Source organism: Loxodonta africana, chromosome 2 (assembly GCF_030014295.1).
Source record: "Loxodonta africana isolate mLoxAfr1 chromosome 2, mLoxAfr1.hap2, whole genome shotgun sequence".
NCBI lineage: Eukaryota > Metazoa > Chordata > Mammalia > Proboscidea > Elephantidae > Loxodonta > Loxodonta africana.
In genome coordinates, this window is record NC_087343.1 from 219110423 (window position 1) to 219133452 (window position 23030).

A 23030-nucleotide genomic window follows, 5' to 3' on the forward strand; every position below is an offset into this window, starting at 1 on the left:
CCGGCCACAACCGATGACTGCCCTGACAGGGAGCACAACAGAGAAACCCTGAGGGAGCAGGAGATCAGTGGGATGCAGACCCCAAATTCTCATAAAAAGACCAGACTTAATGGTCTGACTGAGACTAGAGGAATCCCAGCGGTCATGGTCCCCAAACCTTCTGTTGGCCCAGGACAGGAACCATTCCTGAAGACAACTCATCAGACATGGAAGGGACTGGACAGTGGGTTGGAGAGAGATGCTGATGAAGAGTGAGCTACTTCTATCAGGTGGACACTTGAGACTGTGTTAGCATCTCCTGTCTGGAGGGGAGATGGGAGAGTAGAGAGAGTTAGACACTGGCAAAACAGTCAAGAAAGGAGAGACTGGAAGGAGGGAGCGGGCTGACTCATTAGGGAGAGAGTAAATGGAAGTATGTAGTAAGGTGTATGTAAGTTTATATGTGACAGACTGACTTCATTTGTAAACTTTCACTTAAAGCACAATAAAAATTATTTTTAAAAAAACCGGTTAAGTAATGGAGGTGGGTGCACAACTAATGCCCAAAAAAACGAACCATGGTTCCATGAAGAACTTGCTAATTGCAGGGCTGGGCAGGGAAAGTACAAGGTGAGCCTTGATCTTCTCATGTTGCCAGGAATTAAGAAAATGCTCAAGAAATTATGGGGGAAAAAAAGGTCAAACAATACAGGAGACAACTTGCAGGGGCACCCAATGGCCAAATCTGTAACAATTTGAACAACAAAATAAATAACGATAGCAACTGAGTATAACAGAATCTGAGTGTACACTAAGTAAATGAATAAAGGAGAGGCTCTTTCTTAAATGAGTACTCCAAATAATAAATGAAGAAATGATGGAAATAAAAAACCAGTATTTGACATACACCACACTAGTAATTATTTCAGCCAAGAATCATCAATGGATGCTAAAATTGCCATCACCCACCAGAAGCTAGAAGAGGGGCACAGAACAGATTCTCCCTGTGAGCCCTGAGAAGGAACAAACTCAGCAGACACCTTGATTACAGAGTTCTGGCCTCTAAAACTGTGAGAGAATAAATTCACTGTCTTAAGCCACCGAATTTCTGGTGATATATTATGGCAGTGCTAGGAACTAACACAACTCTTTAAGTGATTTCAGTGATTTGTAAGAACCTACACAACTAAAAAAAAAAAAAAAAAAATTTTTTTTTTTTTTTTTTTATGCAACTGTAACAGAGCCCTGGTGGCACAGTGGTTAAGAGCTTGGCTGCTAACCAAAAAGATAGCAAGCAGTTTGAATCCACCAGCCACTCCTTGGAAACCCTATGGGGCTATTCTACTCGTCCAACAGGGTTACTATGAGTTGGAATCGACTCAACAGCAAGGGGTTTTTATACAACTGTAAAAGGAGACCTGCTGGTGCAGCACTTAAGCCCTCAGCTGCTAACACCAAAAGGTCAACAGTTCGAAGCCACCAGCTACTCCGCCAGAGAAAGATGTGACAGTCTGCTTCCATAAAGATTACAGCCTTGGAAACTCTATGGCGCAGTTCTACTCTGTCCTATAGGTTCGCTAGGAGTCAGACTGGACTTTATGGTAACGGGTTATACAACTGTAAACAGTAGTTAAAAACACTGGGTGGAGCTAAATGACTGGGGTTCCCATCCAAGTTCCTCCCCTTTCTAGGTGTATGACTAATTAATTTTAAAAGCTTAGTAGTAAAAAAATGGAAGCAAAGATATAGAGTACCCTTTCAAAGAGTTTAGCACAAGACAGAAATTGTCCAGTGACTGAAATGCCCAATAAAATTAAATGAAAGGTGTTTCAGGTACTGCAAAACCAAAACCACTGTCATCAAGTCGATTCTGACTTATAATGACCATAAAGGACAGAACAGAACTGCCCCCCAGCGTTTCCAAGGAGCAGCCGGTGGATTCGAACTGCTGACCTTTTGGTTAGCAGCTGAGCTCTTAACCACTGCACCATCAGGGCTACTAGGGTACTGAAGACCTATTCAAAATTGACCATATTAAGGACGAAGGAAACTAAAATTGATGAAGACATGAGGTCAAGTATTAAGTTTCAAGTCCTTCAGAAAGTAGAAAGCAGTAGGAATGCAAAAGCATTGAAGGAAAGGCTGGCTTCAGAACACAGACATCCATTTCTCAGAAGAAAGGAACAGACAACCCACGTAAAGCAGGAGACATATCGAAGCGCCATCTTTTTTGAAGGAAGAACAAGGGTAACAGAGTAAGGATGAGGAAAAGCAAGCGGAGGCCAAAGGAAGGAAATGGATGAGAGTTTAAATGAAAAATGACAGCAGGCTGCTGAAATACACCATCAAGCTGGACTCTCAGGACATGAATTAACAAGCCAGATACACACAATTCCGTTGACTTCTATTAGGAAAGCTCACAGTTGCTGTAATAATCCAAAACCTTTTATGAAAGAACACAAATGTGCTGTATGTGTACTATTAAAACATAAAACTGAAAATTACATAAAGATAAAATATTTTCACCTAGGTAACAATTTTACATACCATTATCAGGAATCGGTTCCATGTCCCATGGACTAAGTTTTTCAATTTCAGTATTGTCCCATCTGATAAACCCAAAAGAAAAAGTTTGGTTAGCCTTTCATAAGGACAAATTGTGGCTAACAGATAGGTTAACAAGCGCAAACAAAACGACAGAAAATGTGAAAATCAACCAGACTGCAGCAGTGAAATTTTAAATACTAAAGGTAATTTTTTAAAGATACACTATAAGCAGCATAAAAGATATATGGCAGGGTCAAAGCAAAACCAGAAATCCTGTGGGGCCAGTACCCAGGGCAAGTGAAGAACAAAGCCCTAGACAAAATGCCAAGGCATTGAGCGTCACGCTTCAAAATGTGGACTTTATTCCATAGTCTAGAGAAGGACATCAAAGTTTTTTTTTTTTTGAGCAAGAGAAATAAGAAAGTATGTTTCTGACAGTTTTAGGCAGAGGAAATATTAAGAGGCTACAGAAGTAGTTTCAGTAAAGAGGGCTGCATCTGAAGCTAGGGGAAAACTCAAGGCATGTCCGAATGACATCTCAGAGCTCATTTCACCTGAAATGTCTTAGTTATTCATACCACAATCTGCCACACCAAAAAATGTTTGTAGATGACTGTTTTTCATCTGTATACAAACCTAACAATGTAACACTGGAAATGACTATCAGGATACTGTGGTTGATAGGGCTCTTGACTTAATACTGTTCCAAACCACCAAGCATCGTCAATTATAGAGCGGAATCTGTCACCTATAAGACAAATGATAAACTCTGAGACATCTATTTGCGAACATCTGACAACCATTAACATTTTTAATCTATAAGATACCACAATGCAGGTATCCCCCACTTTTTGAAAGTTTGCTTTACGCCATTTTTTTTTTTGAAAGACCTACCTTTTCACTAACCAAAAGAAATCCGAAGACAATTTTCACTTTTACAGAAAAAGGCAAAAGACAGAAATAGCATTCAGCATTTATTTTGCAGTGAGCCGTTACAGAGGCAGCGCACACCCTGGGCAGCAAGCGCAGCCCCACGTGCCACTGCCAGCTAGGCTACTAGGCCCGCAGCCACCTCCCAGTGTGCTCGCTGCCCGCGCTATGGTGGTAAGTGGAGCCGGACTGCACATACACTCTCTCTACTTCACACAGGCTGTGTGTTCATTGTAGCAGTCCTGCTTTTACCATATGTTAGTGTTATTTTAGGTTTTATGTGTTATTTGGTATGATCTCGTAGGTTACTTTTTGGGTCTGGGAATACTCAAAAAAATTTTCCCGTATGAACTAATGGTAATTGTTTCTTTGCTTTACACCATTTCAGCTTATGGCAAGTTTCACAGAACAGTCTACTTTCAGATAGCAGGGGAATCCTGTACAAGCAAAACAAATCAAAGTATATTTTTATATTAAACGAGTCATCCTTCCCTGCTCCCTGACGGTCTTGTGTTACAATAGACATAATAAAGGATATAATATTGCACTCAGCAATTTAGCACTGAAGGTACGTAGCCATAAAACATAACAGAACAAAATGCTTTATGACTAGGTTTTGTTAAGAGAATAAAATGGTTTATGACTAGGTTTTGTTAAGAGAATAAAAGGGTTTATGACTAGGTTTTGTTATACAGATGGTCCAAAAACCTACCCCCACATAAGTTAAATTACTTTTACAATATGAAGCAAAGACCAAAGTTTAACACAAGTTGTATCTTTTACAATGTGTACTATTGACATATTTAATATAAGTACATTAAATACATATATTTATTGAATAGATAACATTTGCTTAAGAATAACAACCTTTTTAGGTTGTTACTATTTAAATCTCTCCGCATAAAACGCTGTTGATTCTTAATATCGCATAATAAAAATCAAGTCTAAAGAGCTTACGTATTCATTACTTAAAAGAATGACAAACATGCACATACCCCACAACCTCATTACAATATAAATGCAGGAAAAGCAGATTTTAGGAGGGCTTCTAGACAAACCAAGAAAAATGTGAGAATAAAACTTCAACTAGCTTTAAGTTATGCAGATCTCTAAATGTATTCTACGACTAAACCTAACACTTCAATTAGGGAAAGAAACTGCATTTTTAGTCTTTGTTTTAAAGATATTACAAAAGAAACACAGACAGCTATAATGACCATTTCCCTTCCTTCCCAATGACTCCATCTTTTTCAAAACAAATGAAGTCGCCTAAAAAGCCTTAATCATTCTTCAGAAGATTAACAGTTCTTTCCTCAAAGTTTTACAGAAACAATTATCAGCCAAAAATAAAGCTACATTTTACCACTCAAGAAAAATAATAAAATACCCAGTAAATAGTCTTGACTAGATAAAGTATGGAAACCCTGGTGGTGTAGCGGTAAAGTGCTACGGCTGCTAACCAAAAGGTTGGCAGCTCGAACCTGCCAGGCACTCCTTGAAAACTCTACAGGGCAGTTCTACTCTGTCCTATAGGGTCACTATGAGTCGGAATCGACTCGACAGCAGTGGGGGGTGGGTTTAGATAAAGTATGCTTACAGTGAATTCTATCAAAGTTTGGAAACAAATAACAATGCCACAGCTATTACCGCTACATATTTTGAATAGTCACGTAAGAGTCACTATAGGTACATGATCAAAATCACTAGAAAAAAGTAAGCCCCAGACTTTCTACCCATCTCTCTACCATTAGTAAAATTCTACTCTTGATAGTATTTCTTTAAAAGGTGATCTAATATTCCAAAACAAAACTTCAACTTCAGATAAGAAACCTTTCTTTCTAAAGAGAATATGAACGGCATATTCTAATAATATGAGGTAGCTCTATGATTTCGTCATATTCTCTAATGTAAATAAACATTACAACTGATTATAATCACAATATTATTTTCTTCCCTATTTATCTACAAATAGAACATAATTTCAATTTAGATGAAAGAAAATATTTCTTCAGTTCAAGACCAACGCTTTACATAATCAAAATGGACACAAGCTCCACTGCTCAAAACCCCAGGTGAAAAGGTAGACCATAACTATACAGGAGTAAAAACCAAATTAAAATATTGTATAGAAGATGTGGTACGGGAATTTCTCAGCCACAAAAAATAAAGCAAAATGAAACCCACAAAATTACAAGGGCTAATAGAGAATCCATCTCTGCAGTTTAGAGGTAGAGACTTAAGTTTCTAAATTAAAAAATTAAAAACAGAATTGTTGCAGAATAAAATGACAGTATGTAACTTGGCTTGCATGTTGCATGATGCTGAACAGGTTTCAGCAGAACTTCCAGACTGAGATGGACTAGAAAGAAAGGTCTGGTAATTCCAAAAATTAGTCAATGAAGCTCTACAATCAAAATGGTCTAATCTGCATTTCATTCTGTTGTGTGTGGGGTTGCCAAGACTCAGGGGCCAACCCAATGGCAGCTAACAACTTACACCTCACTGGGATTCAAAAAACATGGTACATGGGAAGCGTTAAAGTTCTTTAGGACTTGGCTATATGACGTGGCAACTCCCACATGCTCCAGCTACATCATTTTTTTCTTTTTGGCTAGATGTTTTTCTTCAAGAAAAATCTTCTCTATCTCTACCTCTAGTCCCCAAATAATCCCGATTCCTGTACTTATGCAGACCATTAACTGTCTATATTAAAAGGAGCTGCCACCCTTTCCAACAATCTTTCATTTTAAGTGGGAGTGATTAGCGAATTTATCTAAAACTTACTTATTTGTGGTTCTCTGTAGAAAAAGGCAGCAGGGATGAGGAAGATTTATTGATGGGGAGTTATTATTATTTTAGAATGGGCACACCAGATGATACAGCCTAGACAAAACTCAGTATTTCTAATGAGAGACCAAGAGTCGATGAAAGCAGAACGAACAACACTGATCTACAGACTAAAGTCAAACTCAACACAGGAGCTCCCCGGATATCATTCCATACTGAAGATTAACATTAGTATCCCTGTGAGACAGGTACTTCAGTTGCTAACTGGTATTATTTTTCCTAATTACGGTCACCAATTATATCCTAAGGAGATCAATGACCCATAGAGACCAAAATAAGCGAGCCCTCCGTAAAACAGTCACCATGAAAATCACATTCAAGTAATTTAGTACTCACAAAGAGGCAATTTTATTTTTTCTGATCAGATGGCAATGAAGCATTAGTGTGCATGACTTCTGTATTTCTAAAGGAATGGTTTCCCCACGTCATCTCATTTAAATATGGGTTAATACAAAAGCAAAGGTAAAATATTCCAGTATACAAGACTTTCAGAGTGAAATCTTCAATTATTTTTCAACCTTCTGATAGCTTTAGATTTCAGGCTAACTTTGTAAATTATAGCAGTGTCACTTACACTGAAGGTGATTAGACATAATGCAGCATAGGTTAAGTCTGAAAATGACATCAAGTCTAGCCTAAAGTCAATGAGTAAAAAATAATTTTTTCTAAACATCACATACTAGAAAAACAAAAGAGAGACTGCTTGGCTAAAAAGTCTAAAAAGGAGAAAGTACTAATCCCTTGTCAAGCACTTAATATTTCTTTCTAGAATTCACATGTATGCATACACCAAAATTAACGGCGCCACAACCAAAGGTTAGGCCAATAAATGATTAATTTTTAAAGACATATAAAAGTTAGTAAGGAGACACTTACAAGACTGCCAGTTTCTTTGTCTTGCTTCATCATAAAATTGACGCAATACAAGAAAGTCAATAACATCTGGCATATCATGGTACCTAAGAGCAAAAATAAAAAGATTATTAAACTTCCCGTAGGGCAGGTTATAGTCTAGAACAACACTGTCCAAAAGAAATACAAATGGAGTCACACATGTAACTTCTAACTTTCTATTTGCCACGTTAAAAAAAAGTAAAAATAAAGTAGTGAAATTAATGTTAATAATGTATCTTATTTAGCCCAATATATCCAAAATATCAATTCAGTATGTAATCAATGTCAAACAAATACTCAGATGCTTTACAATCTTTTCTCTTTCATATTAAGTCTTCAAGATCTAATATATGCCCTTACACCACATCTCAGTTTGCATTAGCCGCGTTTATGGGCTCAACAGCCACATGTGGCAAATGACTATCACATGGGGTAGCACCAATTTAGCAAACCGTGTATTTTAACATTTTCTCAAAAACAAAGGCAGAACAATATTCCCACAAGTCATGATTTGTCACATATTGAAGGGGCACGGAAAAACGTATAAAGGTGCATGCCAATGCCTCATTGTTGCTGTAGCACCCTATAAGGCGTCGGGAGCGATCCTGTCTATCAGAACCGCAACCCACATCTTCTGCTGTCCACAGTGCTCTCCCATCTGCCCTGCAGCTCCACGGAAAGGGCATACTTATCGGCAAGATGGGAAATCTCCATTTAGACAATCCCACTGAAAAAAAATAACAACATACCTAATAGAGAAAGATTTGTCCATGAGTTTTCCAGTCGCTGGATCTATAAATCCTAGTTTGAGACAACACAGTGTAGGGGGCCCAACCTCATACCGTATTCCAACTATTTTTACCAATTCTTGATCCTTTAACAGATATTTTTGAAGAAACAAAAATTCAGAACGGCTAAAATAAAGCAATTACTCAAGACTATAATTCTCCACATATTGCCTAATTAAGCCAACTCGCAATTTAGTCTTCCAGGCCAGCAGACAAGTTTCGTATACCATTAATTACAGTAGTTTTTGCTAAATTAGTCTCCACATATTATTGAAGATGGACATTTAATACCATTTCTAATTTAGGAAACATATTCACTTCAGAAAACACACCACACAAAAGTATAAAAAGGAAAACACAAATCACCAGCCAGCTCAATATCTAGTTTTCTTCAAACAAACACATTTTTATTTATACTGTTTTATATTATACAATCAAATAATGTAAGCGTTTTGCTTATTCAAAAACGTTATTAAGATTTCTGCCTAACACATTCAGTAAACATTTGAGGATCTGCTATGTGCCATGACCTACAGCAGGCAGTAGGGACGACAGTAAACAGCAGAATATCCCTATTTTGCATTGTCCCTACCTTGATGGACTAGCCATCAAATGGATGTGCCATAACTAGCCCTCCCTCCTTAACATGTTTCCTGAATCATCCATGCATTTATTCATTCCACTGTTCAGTACATTATAATGTGCTCATTATAAAGTACCAAACTGCTAGCTAACTATTTTACACAGTGGTAAGCAGAACAGACATTATAAATAAATCCTTCCAAGGACATGAAGCCAAATTCATAGAATAGGGCCAATAAGTTGAACATGAGTGCTAAGAACAGCTATCTTTGGTAAAATAATCAGTACTTTTTTTTTTTCTAACAGTAATTCAAAATATTTGCAACATAAAATAAAAATATAAAGAATAAAATAAATATCCAAACTAATGCTATTCCACAGAAAACCACCATTAAAATTTTGATGTATTTCTTTTGGTTTTATGACTAAATACATCGTTTAGAATTCGCTATGATAACTACAAATACCATTTCACATCCCATTTTTCCTTTCAATAAGACACTGTGAAAATGTATCCCTCATTCATTCAACAGATATTCTAGAAGACTGTCAACTACATGACAGGCGCTACATAGCAGTCCACAGTATCAACGCTCCACGATTTGATTCATTTCCTACCATGGGATATTCTGATTTTTTTCCAATTTTTTGTTTTTATATACAGTGAGATGAAAAGAGCCTTGGCTCGTAAGTTTACGTGTACCTCTGGTTGTTTCCTAAATTACCGGAAGTAAAAATCATCAATTTAAAGGGTCTAAATATTTTTGTTTCAATTTCTACTGCCAAGCTACCCTGTAGAAAGTTTGAACTACTTTGATGCACCCTATCAACATCTGCATAACTTTCAACAAACTAAAATCTTTGCCACTTGCTTAAACATGGTTATTATCTTTAAATTTAAAAAAGAAAAAAAATGCAACAAAATTGGGTCAACATGAGAAGGTACAGTCATTTCCTCATTTTATTATACATGAGGTTAAAGCTTTTTTCCAGTTTGCATTTTTTTTAATCTGTGTTGGGAATAAACATTTTTAAGATTACTGATATATACTGCCAAGCCGCTTTCCTGAGAGCCTCTGGGCTGCTGTCCTTAACATTTACACACTAATCTGCCATACACGAAGACTGCCCATTGGTCAACATAAATCTTCCCACCAGATCTTAAAGTTTAGCAGTTAAGGGCAGAAAAAAATATTTTAGCAGGAAATTAATGGAAAGATAATAATGAAATCTGCCCATAATAGGCTTTTACATGGATTCATAAAAAATTTACCTATCTATATCTATATACCTATATCTGATATATACATACATATATGCTAAATGTTTAATGATTTAATATCACCATCTTACCCTGAGATCCATTTTTCTCCATGGCTCCTTGTTGGGGTTCAGTTCATAAATGTTATTTCTTCTGACTGCCTCAATATAAGCTTCATGACCCTGTCGAAAATATATTACCTACAAGCAAACATTTAAAAAGTAATAAAAAGCTGAACAACAATATAAATTTTGTTTTATATTCCATGTTCAAAGTTTTTAATTTTATTACTCTCACCTCATCACCCATTTGAGGAACAAAAGGGGACCTTCGAAGTGTGGTGTCAGTTATCCACACTGGAGGATGAAACTCATATAAATGTTCCATGTTTGCAAGCTCTGCCGGGGTCATCCTTCGCAAATTCTGCCAAGGGGAAGAGAACAATGTTTGGTACAGCAAAAAGAAGACAATACATACTGTTCGATGGAAAAACAGAAGAAACTTCACCATTCAGGATTACTATGTCTTGACACAGCCGCCTCACGATTAGTTTTTGAACAACATACATTATTTGATCACTTAACATACACATAAATATACTACTTTAAAAAGCACTGTAAATCAACCTAGCACTATCCTAGCATCATCTATTGAATTTCTAATAGATTCATTATGCCGCTTTACAGCCCACGTTACGGAGCTAATTTCTAACCTACATCCTCGTCTTCACCACACGGCCAAGACTCCACTCTGAAGGTGACCACAGACTAATCACCTCATAGAGTCTCTCTCGATCGGAGGTTTTCAGACTGTGGTGATTTTAAAATATGTCCACAATTTCTTTGATATTCTTCTCCTCTTCAAGACGTGAAGCCTAATTCTCACCTCGAGTATGGGCTAGATTTAGCGACTCACTGCTAGCAAATATAATAAACCAAGAAGCAATGATGCACAGCTTCCAGGACTAGGTCATAAAAGACATAGGACTTCACCTTGCTACTCACTCTGGGAAAGTCAGCTACCATGAGGACACTCAATCAGCCCTATGGAGAGGCCCATATGGCAGGGAACTGAGGCCACAAGCCAAAAGCCACATGAGTAAGCCTGGAAGCAGATCATCCAGCTCCAGTCAAGCTTCGGATGACTGCAACTGCAGACTCCATCATGACTGCAACCTCACAAGACCCTAAGGCTGAATCAGCTAAGCTGCTCCCCAATTCCTGACCCAACAAAACTTGAGATAATAAATGTTTGTTATCTTAAGCAGTTAAGTTACAGGGTGACTAGTTACACAGCAAGAGATAACTAATACAAACACTTAACATCTTTAAATAAAGACAACAGTCTACATATGAGATACCTGCAAGTGTGATACACTGTATATGTGATGAAGGAATAGGGAAGATATTGATATCAGGATAAAAGTATGAAGATAAAACATAAAACGAAAATGATAAACATGGCAATAACAGACAAGTAGAAAATACCTTAAAATGACTTGAAGTCTATTTCTAGTGTTGAAATTGACAGGTAAAAACCAGAGTTACACTGGAATTCTCAGGAAAATAGAGCTTTCCCTTTAATTTTCAGATTTGAAAAGATACGACTGCCTAGCCCACTACTCAGAGCAGTGGAGATGAAGGAGTGTTAAGAACAAGTAGCTTTTCCCAAAATAAATTTGCTTTTTACATTTGACTCCTGCTGACATAAAACTGTTAATAAAGAAAGCTGGCAATTTCCCAAAGATGTCAGTTATTAAATATGGAAAAGCAACACCTCCATAAAAGTATAAATGGATGTTTCTTAAAGGTATATTTTTCTTACCTCTTTTTTAGGATTTTTCTCTTTCTTTCTCTTTCGTATTCTTTTTGGAGGAGATAAATTCTCAGTAGACATTTCATCCTCTGAACTACTACAAAATCGAGTTATTCGTCGACGAGATGACGTTCGTAATGGAGGCTGCAAATTGATACCTGCATCAGCTGTCCAATCGGAATACGTAGATGAAGAATCACTGAAAAAGGAGAATGTTTTCAATTGTACAGAACAAGAATCTAAGCAAGCAAGTTAATCATAAAACCTTAAGGCGAGGGAGAAGGGGCATGAAAAGGGAAAGGAAGATCCTGGGAAGTATCCTGCCCTCACTACCAACAGACAATGAAATGAGCAAAGATCATTTAAAAAAAAAAAAAAAAAGGAAAAACCTTCACTGATGTTGGACGTAAGCCTGAGGAATTTTTTCTCTCTTTTTTTTTTTAAAGTATAAAGCAGATGCCACCTGATGGGGACAAAATCTAGAGCCAACCAACAACTCCCCTTTCAGAAAACGAAGTCCAGAGCTGTGGACAGAGTCCAGGTCATGCAGAGCCCTAGGAGTAGCCCATATTTTAAAGGGGGCTGAAGTACAGACCTGAAATAGGAACTGGAATCACAATTCATCAGTGAATACACTGAAAAGCCCAAGGGAAGCAGAGCCACATCAAATAGAAAGCTGTAAGGGAGCAAAGCTTTTTCCCAACAGAAGGGATTCTCTTTCATATGATGGACTGAAAAACCAAGAAAGGGGCTGGCCTCAGCCACAACCTACAGCAAAATCTGAGTCAAACAAGAAATTAGTAAACTAAGCCCTGGCCTAGTTATAGCTTTATCAAACCCAGAAAAGTACGATAAAGGTCTCTATTAACGGAGACCATCCTTGGCCCAGCTTCCACCACACACCTCTCACCTCTAAAACACACAGACACGCTTGCAAAATTTTTTGAAAGAAGCTATTTATATGAAAAATAGCTTCTTAAAAAATTAAAACAGAAGCAGGTTATATAACAAACTTTAAGAAAATTTGAATTAAAAGAGAAGGTACAAGCTTGTGTTCTAAAAAACACTCCAGCACCTAATTATGTGTGAAAGGAAAAAACACAAGAAAGAGAGCAGGGAGTATAATATGGTGGTTTGGACCAGGAAAGTAGTTAAGGGAGACAGAAATATGACAATATGAGGGATATTTAGGAAGAATTTTCTAGAATTAGTGATGTTTGGACCAGGAAAGTAGTTAAGGGAGAAAGAAATAAGACAATATGAAGGATAATTAGGAAGAACTTTTCTTGAATTAGTGGTGGACAGGTTGTGTACAGAGAAGGAGAATAATAACACCCAGGTCTCCAGCTTGAGTCATAGATGAAAAGTGACACTTACCAAAATGAGGAATACTGGCATCCTGATCCCATGATATTTGGGTCTCAAGAAATAAGTTGATGGTGTTACCACATATACTGTGGATAAACCCATTGCTGTCGAGTCAATTCCGACTCATAGCGACCCTATAAGACAGAGTAGAACTGCTCCACAGGGTTTCCAAGGAGCAACTGGTGGATATGAACCGGGGACCTTTTGGTTAGCAGCCGAGCTCTTTAAACACTGCGCCACCAGGGCTCCATATTACTCTTTTTAAAACATAATCTCAAGGGTAAACTGTTATTTCCAGTATACGTTTTACACTGCTGGCTCAAATGCTTACAGTCAGCTAAAAATCTCCACCATACTTTCTACTGAAACAGCTTCAATATTAATTTGTTCCACAGTTGCACACTCCTCCATATTAAATGCCATTCACGCATGGTTCCATCCAAGGCTATGGCTAAAATGCGTGAAAACCAAAGCAATTAAAAACATATACCTTGAACTTTCGCTGTCACTTTCACTTTTTCTATCACTTCTCCATTCTTCTTCTTCAGAAGAATAAGAACCGTCACTTTGATCACAGGAAGTCTCCTAATTTGTGAGGGGAAAAAAATCATCCTATCCCTTAGGTTAAATAAGGTAAGCTAAGAAAAGCCGAATATTGTCATCACAATCATTAGACTAAATCATCTAACATGTATGATAATCAGGTAATAAAACATAATTAGATAAACTTAAAACAAAAAGGAAACTTCCTTTACTACCTCCTTTTCCTTACAAAGGTCAAAAGCAACAGAGAATATTTGTGAGACTTAATAGTATCGCTGTCAGCAAAAGAAAGTGGTAAGATAGGTTATTTTCTGTGTTTTGGATTTCATTTTCCTAAGAGGTGTACAGTGGCATCTTATTGCTGTTTTAATTTGCCATTCTCTAATGACATGATTTTGAGCACCCTGTCATATGCTTATTTGCCATCTACGTATCTTTTCTTTGTTGAGGTGTCTGTTCAGTTCTTATGCCCATTTTTTAATTGGGTTGTTTTCTTGTTGGTGAGTTGTTCTTTGTATATTTTAGACACAAGTTCTTCATCAAACATGTGCTACACAGTATTTTCTCTCAGTTCACGGACTATCTTTTTATCCTCTTAACATTCCTTCACATACCAGAAGTCTTTCATTTTAATGAAGTTCAACTTACCTTTCATGGATCGTGCTTTATGGTACTGTATCTAAAAAGCAATCACCACAAAGATTTATAGGAGACTCCGGATATAAAAGACAAAAATACAGAACAAAATTTCAAATTCGCATGGACTCCAGAATTTCTGGAGCCATGGAGACTGGGTCAACCCCCAAAACTATTGCCCTCAAATAATCTAAACCTTAAACCAAAAACAGTCCCTGAAGTCTTAAACCCAAACAATACTTGAGGTTAACTAGTAAGAATATCCGCCTTGAGCACTGCGGTATCTTAAGATGTATGCACACGGGATCAAATTGACAACAACTCAAAACATTAGACAGGAAACTTAGGGGGCAGAGAGTTTATGTTACTGGGGAAGAAAAACTCAGAAAAGGAAGGTTAGAATGATTGCACAACTAGAAGAATGTGCTCAATGTCACTAAATTGTACATATAGAAACTGTTGAATTGGTGCATGTTCTGTTGTATATATTCTCAACAACAATAACAAAAATAATTCTTTTTTTTAATACATGAACTTTATTTGCTAGGGAATACTGATCTCGCAAAACCAGAGTCTGTAACTCGTTGCTAATTACTTAATTATCCAATTCCTTAATTCATACATTGGAAGCTATAGAACCTTTAGAAAAAGTACACAAGCAGGGGAAAAAAAAAAAAAAGGCCAGCATAAAGATGTCAGGGGAAGTGGGATGCAGACCTCAAATTCTTGTAAAAAGATCAGACTTATTGGTCTGACTGAGACTAGAAGGACCCTGGAGGTCATGGTCCCCTGACCTTCTGTTAGTCCAAGACAGGAACCATTCCCAAGACAACTCTTCAGACAGGGATTGGACTGGACTATGGGAAAGAAAACGATACTGGTGAGGAGTGAGCTTCTTGGATCAAGTAGACACATGAGACTATGTGGGCATCTCCTGTCTGGAGGGGAGATGAGAAGGCAGAGGGGATCAGAAGCTGGCCAAATGGACATGAAAACACAGTGGAAGGAAGGAGTGTGCTGTTTCATCAGAGGGAGAGAAACTAGGAATATATAGCAAGGTGTACATAAATTTTTGTATGAGACTGACTTGATCTGTGAACTTTCACTTAAAGTACAATAAAAAAAAAAAAAAAGACGTCAGGGGAAAAAAAATTACGAGAGATATCAAAAAGAAAAATCCTATGTAGCCATGCCACAGAGAGACAAAACAGACCTTTAGACAAAGTAAGATAATACTAGACAATACTGGGCTTTGAAGTTGTGATTCGGTCTCCAGCATCTCCTAAGTGTGAGCCTCTAGATAAGCCATTTAACCTGAGTTTCATTTTGGTCATCTATAAAAGGGAATGCAATACAGTAGGCTACCAAGAGTCTGCTATGAAAATCAGATACATTAAAATCAAATAAAGTGAAAACGTTTACAAACCATGGTGGTGTACATTACATATATCAATAAAACATTTCACAAGTAAGTTTCACATAAATTCTTAATAAATTTTCTCAATGACCCTGTGAGGAAAATTTATTGTCCCTTTTTCAGAGACAACGACACCACGGCTCAGAGGTCTTAAAAGTCAGAGACAGTGGGTTACAGCATCTAGATTCAAGACCAGGTTTCTACTCTAAGCTTAGTGTTTCTCCTATTATACTGATAAGTAGGCAAATCATGAGTGGACCAATCATTTCCTCACAGGTTATAAAAGCTTCAAAATGAAAATGTGCCTTAAAAAGAAAATATACAGATGAGAGAATTATAGATGATGGTAAATCCAGAAAGGGAGAAAAAGAATCTTTTCAAAGGTTAACTTGGGAGTTAGTAGTCAGCCATAATGTGGGAAGGAAGCAGGCCTAAAACTTGTGCCCAAGTTGACTGCTGCTGTTGTTGTTAGGTGCCATCAAGTCGGTTCCGACCTGTAATGACTCTACATACGATAGAACGAAAAACTGCCCAGTCCTGCACCATCCTCATGACTATAGTTGTGCTTCAGCTCGCTGTTGCAACCACTGTGTCAATCCATCTCATTGGGGGTCCTCCTCTTTTTCGCTGACCCTCTACTTCACCAAGAATGATGTCCTTCTCCAGGAACTGGACCCTCTTGATATCATGTCCAAAGTATATAAGACGTAGTCTCATCATCCTTGCTTCTAAGGAGCATTCTGGCTGTACCTCTTCCAAGGCAGATTTGTTCGTTCTTTTGGCAGTCAATGTTATATGCAACATTCTTCGCCAATACCATAACTCAAAGGCACTGATTCTTCTTTGGTCGGTCTTCCTTATTCATTGTCCAGCTTTCACATGCATATGAGGCGAATGAAAACATCACAGCCTGGGTCAGGCACACATTAGTCCTTAAAGCGACATCTTTGCTTTTTAACACTTTAAAGAGATCTTTTGCAGCAGAGGAAACCCTGGTGGCGTAGTGGTTAAGCAGTACAGCTGCTAACCAAACGGTCGGCAGTGTGAATCCGCCAGGTGCTCCTTGGAAACTCTATGGGGCAGTTCTACTCTGTCCTATAGGGTCGCTATGAGTCGGAATCGACTCCATGACACTGGGTTTGGTTTTTGGTTTGGTTTGCAGCAGATGTGCTCAATGCAATGTGTTGTTTGATCTCTTGACTGTTGCTTCCACGGATGTTGATTGCGGATCCAAATCAAATTAAATCCCTGACGTCAATCTTTTCTCTGTTTACCATGATGTTGCTTACTGGTCCAGTTGTGAGGATTTTTGTTCTTCACATTGAGATGTAATCCATACTGAAGGCTGTAATCTTTGATCTTGATCAGTAAGTACTTCAAAGTCCTCTTCACTTTTAACAAGCAAGGTTCTGTCATCTGCACATCACAGGCTTTTAATGAGTCTTTCTTCAATCCTGATGCCCCAGTTCTTCTTCAAACAGTCCAGGTTGATCAGAGCTTAGAGATATATAAAAATGACGCACAGTTTTTGTTGTAGAATTATATTGACCGGGGGGCCGGGGGGGAGAGACGACAAGCTGATTCATTACAAGGTGAATCCGTTTTCACAGCTTGATTTCAAATCCCAGCATGAAGTCTCCCTACTGAAAATACCCTGTATGATTTGAGAAGTACACAATGGCATTAACGAAGAATAATCCAAGACTTGGGCACCCAGAATTGTTGGGAGCAGCTGGAATTTGTAAGATACGATAATCTTCTGAGTGACAAGAGTTTGTAATACACTGTGACTATACAGCTGTCTATCCACCTACTTAACTCCTACCAGGTCAGCTTAGACATTCAGCAAAGTCTACAGGTGGCACTGAGCTTTAAGGTAATGAGTTACCAGCATTATCATCTCCTAATTTAACTTACCAACTAACAGACGGAACTAGAGAAAAAGTGGGTAACATACACTTACTTCATCATGCTATTCTAAGGGGCTAATTTATCATAATTACCTAAAATCATTAAGGGTTAAAATATATTCAATATACTATAGTTAAGAAAAAAATGTAAAAACAGTCTCATCATACGAAATAGTTTAAATCAACATAAATTTTGATGAGAACAGCAGCTAACATCGTGTACCAAGCACTGCTCTAGACACTTTACATTATTAATTAAACTCACGCTCACAACATTCCTAAAGGACATGCTATTATTAACTTTTCACACAGAGGCACAGACACTGAGGGGCTAAGCAACCTGCCAAAATGGAAGAATTAGATTTAAGTTCAAAGCTCAGGCTTAAACACTACCGATCGAAATGCTTTATTAAGGAATCAAGTGAACCACTCATCCATATGGAACATTTCATACTTCAACAGGTTAATGAATTAGAGAATATTGACATTCTAATGTTAAATTCTAAATGTTCTTTTCCAAAAAATACTGGTTTCACACAAAAATCAAAATAAAAACCAATAACTTAAACATGACTATTGCAAGTCAAACAAGGGGGTGAGGCAACACCTTTTAAAACCTGACACCAAAAGCACAAGAAACTGAGGAGAAATTGATAAATTATACTTCATCAAAACTTAAAATTTTGTGCTTCAAAGGACATCAAGAAAACAAAATCCACAAAATGGGAAAAAAATATTTGCAAATCATATATTCAACAAAGAAATTTTATCCAAAGTACATAAAGAACTCTTACAACTTAAAAAGACAAATAACTCAATTAAAAAATGGGCAACAAATTTGAATAAACATTTCTCCAAAGATATAGAAATAGTTAATACGCACGTAAAAAGATGCTCAATATCGTTATTCATTAGAGAAACCCAAATCAAAACCTCAATTCGATACCACTTCATACACACATGAATGGCTATAATAAAAAAGACAGACAGCAACAAGTTTTAGGGATGATGTGCAGAAATTAGAACTTGCATATACTGTTGGTAGAAATGGAAAACAGTGCAGCCGCTGTGGAAACCAGTTACTTAATGGTTAAATATAGGGTTACCGTAAGACCCAGCAATTCCACTCCTAGGAATATACCCTCACCCATTACCCATTGCCTTCCGGTCGATTCCAACTCATAGCGACCCTATAGGGCAGGGTAGAACTGCCCCATAGAGTTTTCAAGGAGCGCCTGGCGTATTTGAACTGCCGACCTTTTGGTTAGCAGCTGTAGCACTTAACCACTACGCCACCAGGGTTTCCAGGAATATACCCTAGAGAGAGAAAAACACGTCCACACAAAAACTTTTACACTTATACACATGTTCACACCATCACTATTCATAACAGCCCAAAAGTGGAAACAACCCAAGTATCTACCAACTGATGAATGGATTAAACAAAATTAAATGCAATGAATACAGTAATAAAATGAAATACAATATTTAACAAAAAAGAACTGATACATGCTACAAAACATGGATGAGCCTTGAAAACATGCTCAGTGAAACAAGCCAGACACAAAAAATCCACATATTGTCTGATTCCATTTATATAAAATGTCCAGAATAAGCAAATCTATAGAGACAGAGCAATGGTTGCCAAGGCTGGATAGAGGGCATGGTGGCGAATGACTACTAATAGGTATGGGGTTTCTTTTGAGGGTGATGAAAATGTTCTGAAATTAGATAGTGGTAACAAACGAACAACTCTATGCTAAAAACCACTAAATTATACACTTCAATTACTGACTTCTGTGTTGAATAAATTATCTCAATATACCTATTAAAATTTGTTTAAAATATTCACAATTTGAAATATCATTTTTATCTCTACAGAGTAATATATTTTCACATAATTTCAAGGTAGATTCAAAGCAAAGAATTAAGACAAAGTCCTTTAAGATTGTTATATGTTTCAACGTTATACCACTTACACGCCTTACAGAGCTTGAAGATTCATTTCCAGAAGAGGACTCATGCCGTCCAACATTCCTTCTCCCATAATTTGGGTATTTACGCCTACATGTTCTTTGCCTAGACTGTGACGTCAAAACCACCAAATCAGACTGAAACATAAGAAATAGGCAGATTAAAATCAACATCCAAATAAGTCCAAAATTCAACAAAATGGGTATTCTATCAACTTGCCAAAAGGATTTTAAGCAAAATAAATGCCTCAAGAAAATATCCCTGAACGAATGTTTGCCATATGCGAGTAAATCAAACATGCTATATTTTTTTCTTTTAAGGTACTCAGAAAGCATGAGAAATGTCACACAGATAACCATTTTCCCAATTATGTTCTAAGTTTAATTGGTTTACCATGAATGAGGAAAGATAACAATCAAAAAGTCACTGTAAAAACGTAAATTATAGAGCTGAAAAACATCTACTTAGTTATGATGCAGTAACCTACCTTAAAGAATGTATCACTATTCATATACACAGGTACAGAGAAATATGTGAAATAATTACCGAATATTAACCCTAATAATTTTCAGGTTTTAAATTAAGTTTAGGATGATTTATTATTGTTAGCACAGTTCAAATATTTTAAATATAATTATCAAAACAGTTAATGTAAATACCCTTTTAAAATCGACCAAAGAAAAGGCTACGTTGATTTTAAAAAGGGGGAGAGGGACACCGTTTCCTAAACATCGAAGTTATATGTAATATCACCCAATGAAAGCACATACTCCTTAAGCTGATGCACAGATCAATTTTCTCCTGAGCACCACCTGTTTGATCAGTATTTATGTTTTTTATAATTTCAACATTATTGTATCACTGGATGATCTTAAAACAAATTTTGTTTTCCTTAATCTGTCACAACTGATTTTTGTTAAAGCAAAATTCGTATTAATGTGTTCCATGACTACTAATGAGTAAAAACAGGTAAAGCAAAGCTACCACTAAGAAGAACAAGACGATCTGGCAAAATATTATTTATTTTTAAAAAATCAAGTTGAAGGCTCAGGTAGCTAACAAGGCTATAAAGCATTACATGACCAAAACAGAAGAAAGAAGATAAACAATAAAATTTAGCCCTAGGACTCCATCAGGGGTCCCCGGGTGGCACACACAGCCACTAGCTGGGCAGTTTGAACCACCCAGAGGTCCCTTGGAAGACAGGCCTGCTGCCTGTTTATCCGCTTTATAAAGGTCAAAACCTTGAAAACCCTATGGAACAGTTCTACTCTGCACACACAGGGTTGCCATGAGGCAAAATCAACTCAACAGCAACTAACAATAACAGCAAGGATTTCACTCCGAAAGAGGAAGCCGAGAGGTTTAAGCTAATAAATAAAATCTGACGGACAAGTTCGGCTAACGGAAGTTACAATTCAGAGCAGCCTAGGACTACAGGTGAACTAAAGATAGAATAGTAGTTCCAAGGGACTAAAACTAAATAAAGCCCATCCTTGTTTGGATTAAAGCTTTTGACAGTGGTCGTAGCAGACTGCCAGAAACAAATGTCAATCTCTGAGGAAGACACACCATCTTAGGCTTCAAATCATGCCTAGTACATTCTAACAAGAAACCAGGTATTAACAAAGAAAATGTGATTATAAAAAATGAGAAAAACCAACAGACAGTGGAAACAGAGCCACAGGGATCAAGATAATAATGAAAATGCCAGACACAAACTTTCAAAATAACTACAGCTGATCTTCAAAGAACTTAAACAATGAGAACTTCAGCAGAATATTAAACTATAAAAAATAACCAAATGGAAATTCAGCAACTGAAAAAAAAAAAGTAAAGAACTCAATAGGTTTAATAGCGAATGACACACAGCTATAGAGAAACAATGAACTGAATTTTCAGGAGAAAATCCAAAAGAGCCAAAAGCAGAAACATGTAATTGGACCCTCAGAGGAAAGAGAGACAGAAAGCAAAGAATGAAAACACACTGTACAACACTAGCTATGAGAAAGCTGACACAGCATTATTAACATAAAAGAATTTTTTTAAAAAAACACTAGGGTGACAATTCATAATGATGAAAGGTTCAATGCAGTAAGAAAAAAGAAAATTCTAAATTTGTATGCACTAATTAACATTTTTTTTTTCAAACCACATAAAGCAAAAGTTTATAAAGTAGGAAGAGAAAAATCTACAGACATAATGAGAGATTTTAACACATACTTCCCTACAGGTGGGAGTGCAATCATTTTGAAATCCTGTGTGCCATTAGCTACTGAAGTCGAATATATACATACTGTATGATACAAGTTCACGCCAAGGCATATACTCAAAGAAATATACACAAAAATACCAAGAAATATGTATAAAAATGTTGAAAAAAACTTATTTCTAATAGTCAAAAAATGAAAATAACCAAAGTATCCTTCAAGAATAACTGATTAAACAGCAGTGTATTTATCAAGGGAATACTGTGCAACAACAAACTACAATCACTCACAAGAACATACAGATAAATCTCACAAAGTTAAATATCAAAAGCCAGACACAAAATAATATATATGGTTCCATTTAGATTAGATTAGGGTTTCTCAACCTTTTTTTCATTATTGCCACCCTATAAGAGACTTTTTAGACTTTTTCCTAATTGTCCCCCAAATGAAATTTTAATACTGTAAATATACCGTATATGTGTTTATGTACTTTTAACAGAGGCCTGGTGGCACTGCGGTTAAGAGCTTGGCTGCTAACCAAAAGGTCAGCGGTTCAAATCCACCAGCCGCCCCTTGAAAACCCTATGAGGCAGTTCTACGCTACCCTATAGCATTCCCATATACACTCGACGGCAAAAACATGAAAAGATAAGTACAAAACTTACGTCTTTTTCTAAATACACAGTTAAGAATGGCTGAAGTTTAAGTTAAAAGTTAAATATTTTATAGATATCATACTTACCTTTACAACTATTGAATAACATTTAATATAACTTATTTACCTACATGAATACATAAAACGCAAACTGGCTTAAATGCATACATAGTAATGTATTCAGGTTTTTAAAAAGTCTTTCATAACTTTCATTTTTCCAGCATAAGTAAAACAACTGAAAAGATAAATTTCTTAAAAATTATTTCTAAATTGTGTTTGATATGAGAAATATAGCCGCTAGATTTTCACTCAGTCAAAAATGTTTTCTTTTCAGCACTTTACATACTTAATGATGGGCTGAATAGTAGAACTAAATATTAAATGTATTTAATTCCCAAAGCCCATGTCACATACAAAAGCACTGAGGATCAAGCTCAAACAACCAAGCTCTCAATGGCAGACAACAGGCACAGACAGGCCACCTCTCACAATATGACTTTGAGATCCAACAATGAATTGAGAGAAATTCCTCCAATCACAACCATCTATTTGCCAGTTTTGCAGCACTGACCTTGCTTACATTTTGTGTACCTTTCATGAACTCAACATAATGCTGCTCTTGTGATGCTCAAAAAAAGCCAAATAGAGAAATTAAATACAAATTGGTAACA

The 23030-nt window shown here is 36.8% G+C and overlaps 1 protein-coding gene across 2 annotated transcripts in view; it reads right to left on the reverse strand.

Annotated features, from left to right (window-relative positions):
• Positions 1 to 23030, reverse strand: part of BRWD1 (bromodomain and WD repeat domain containing 1) — a 125279-nt gene that overhangs the window by 37762 nt on the left and 64487 nt on the right. Inside the window, exons 21-29 of one of the 2 annotated variants that reach the window (XM_064279460.1) lie at positions 19506 to 19628; positions 13502 to 13596; positions 11653 to 11842; positions 10126 to 10251; positions 9921 to 10028; positions 7947 to 8071; positions 7180 to 7262; positions 3163 to 3274; positions 2527 to 2588 (exon numbers count right to left, since the gene is read on the reverse strand). In XM_064279460.1, the coding sequence (XP_064135530.1) occupies positions 2527 to 2588; positions 3163 to 3274; positions 7180 to 7262; positions 7947 to 8071; positions 9921 to 10028; positions 10126 to 10251; positions 11653 to 11842; positions 13502 to 13596; positions 19506 to 19628 (1024 nt within the window). Of the gene's footprint in view, positions 1 to 2526; positions 2589 to 3162; positions 3275 to 7179; positions 7263 to 7946; positions 8072 to 9920; positions 10029 to 10125; positions 10252 to 11652; positions 11843 to 13501; positions 13597 to 19496; positions 19629 to 23030 lie in introns of both variants that reach the window. The other variant, XM_064279459.1, reaches the window with a different exon arrangement.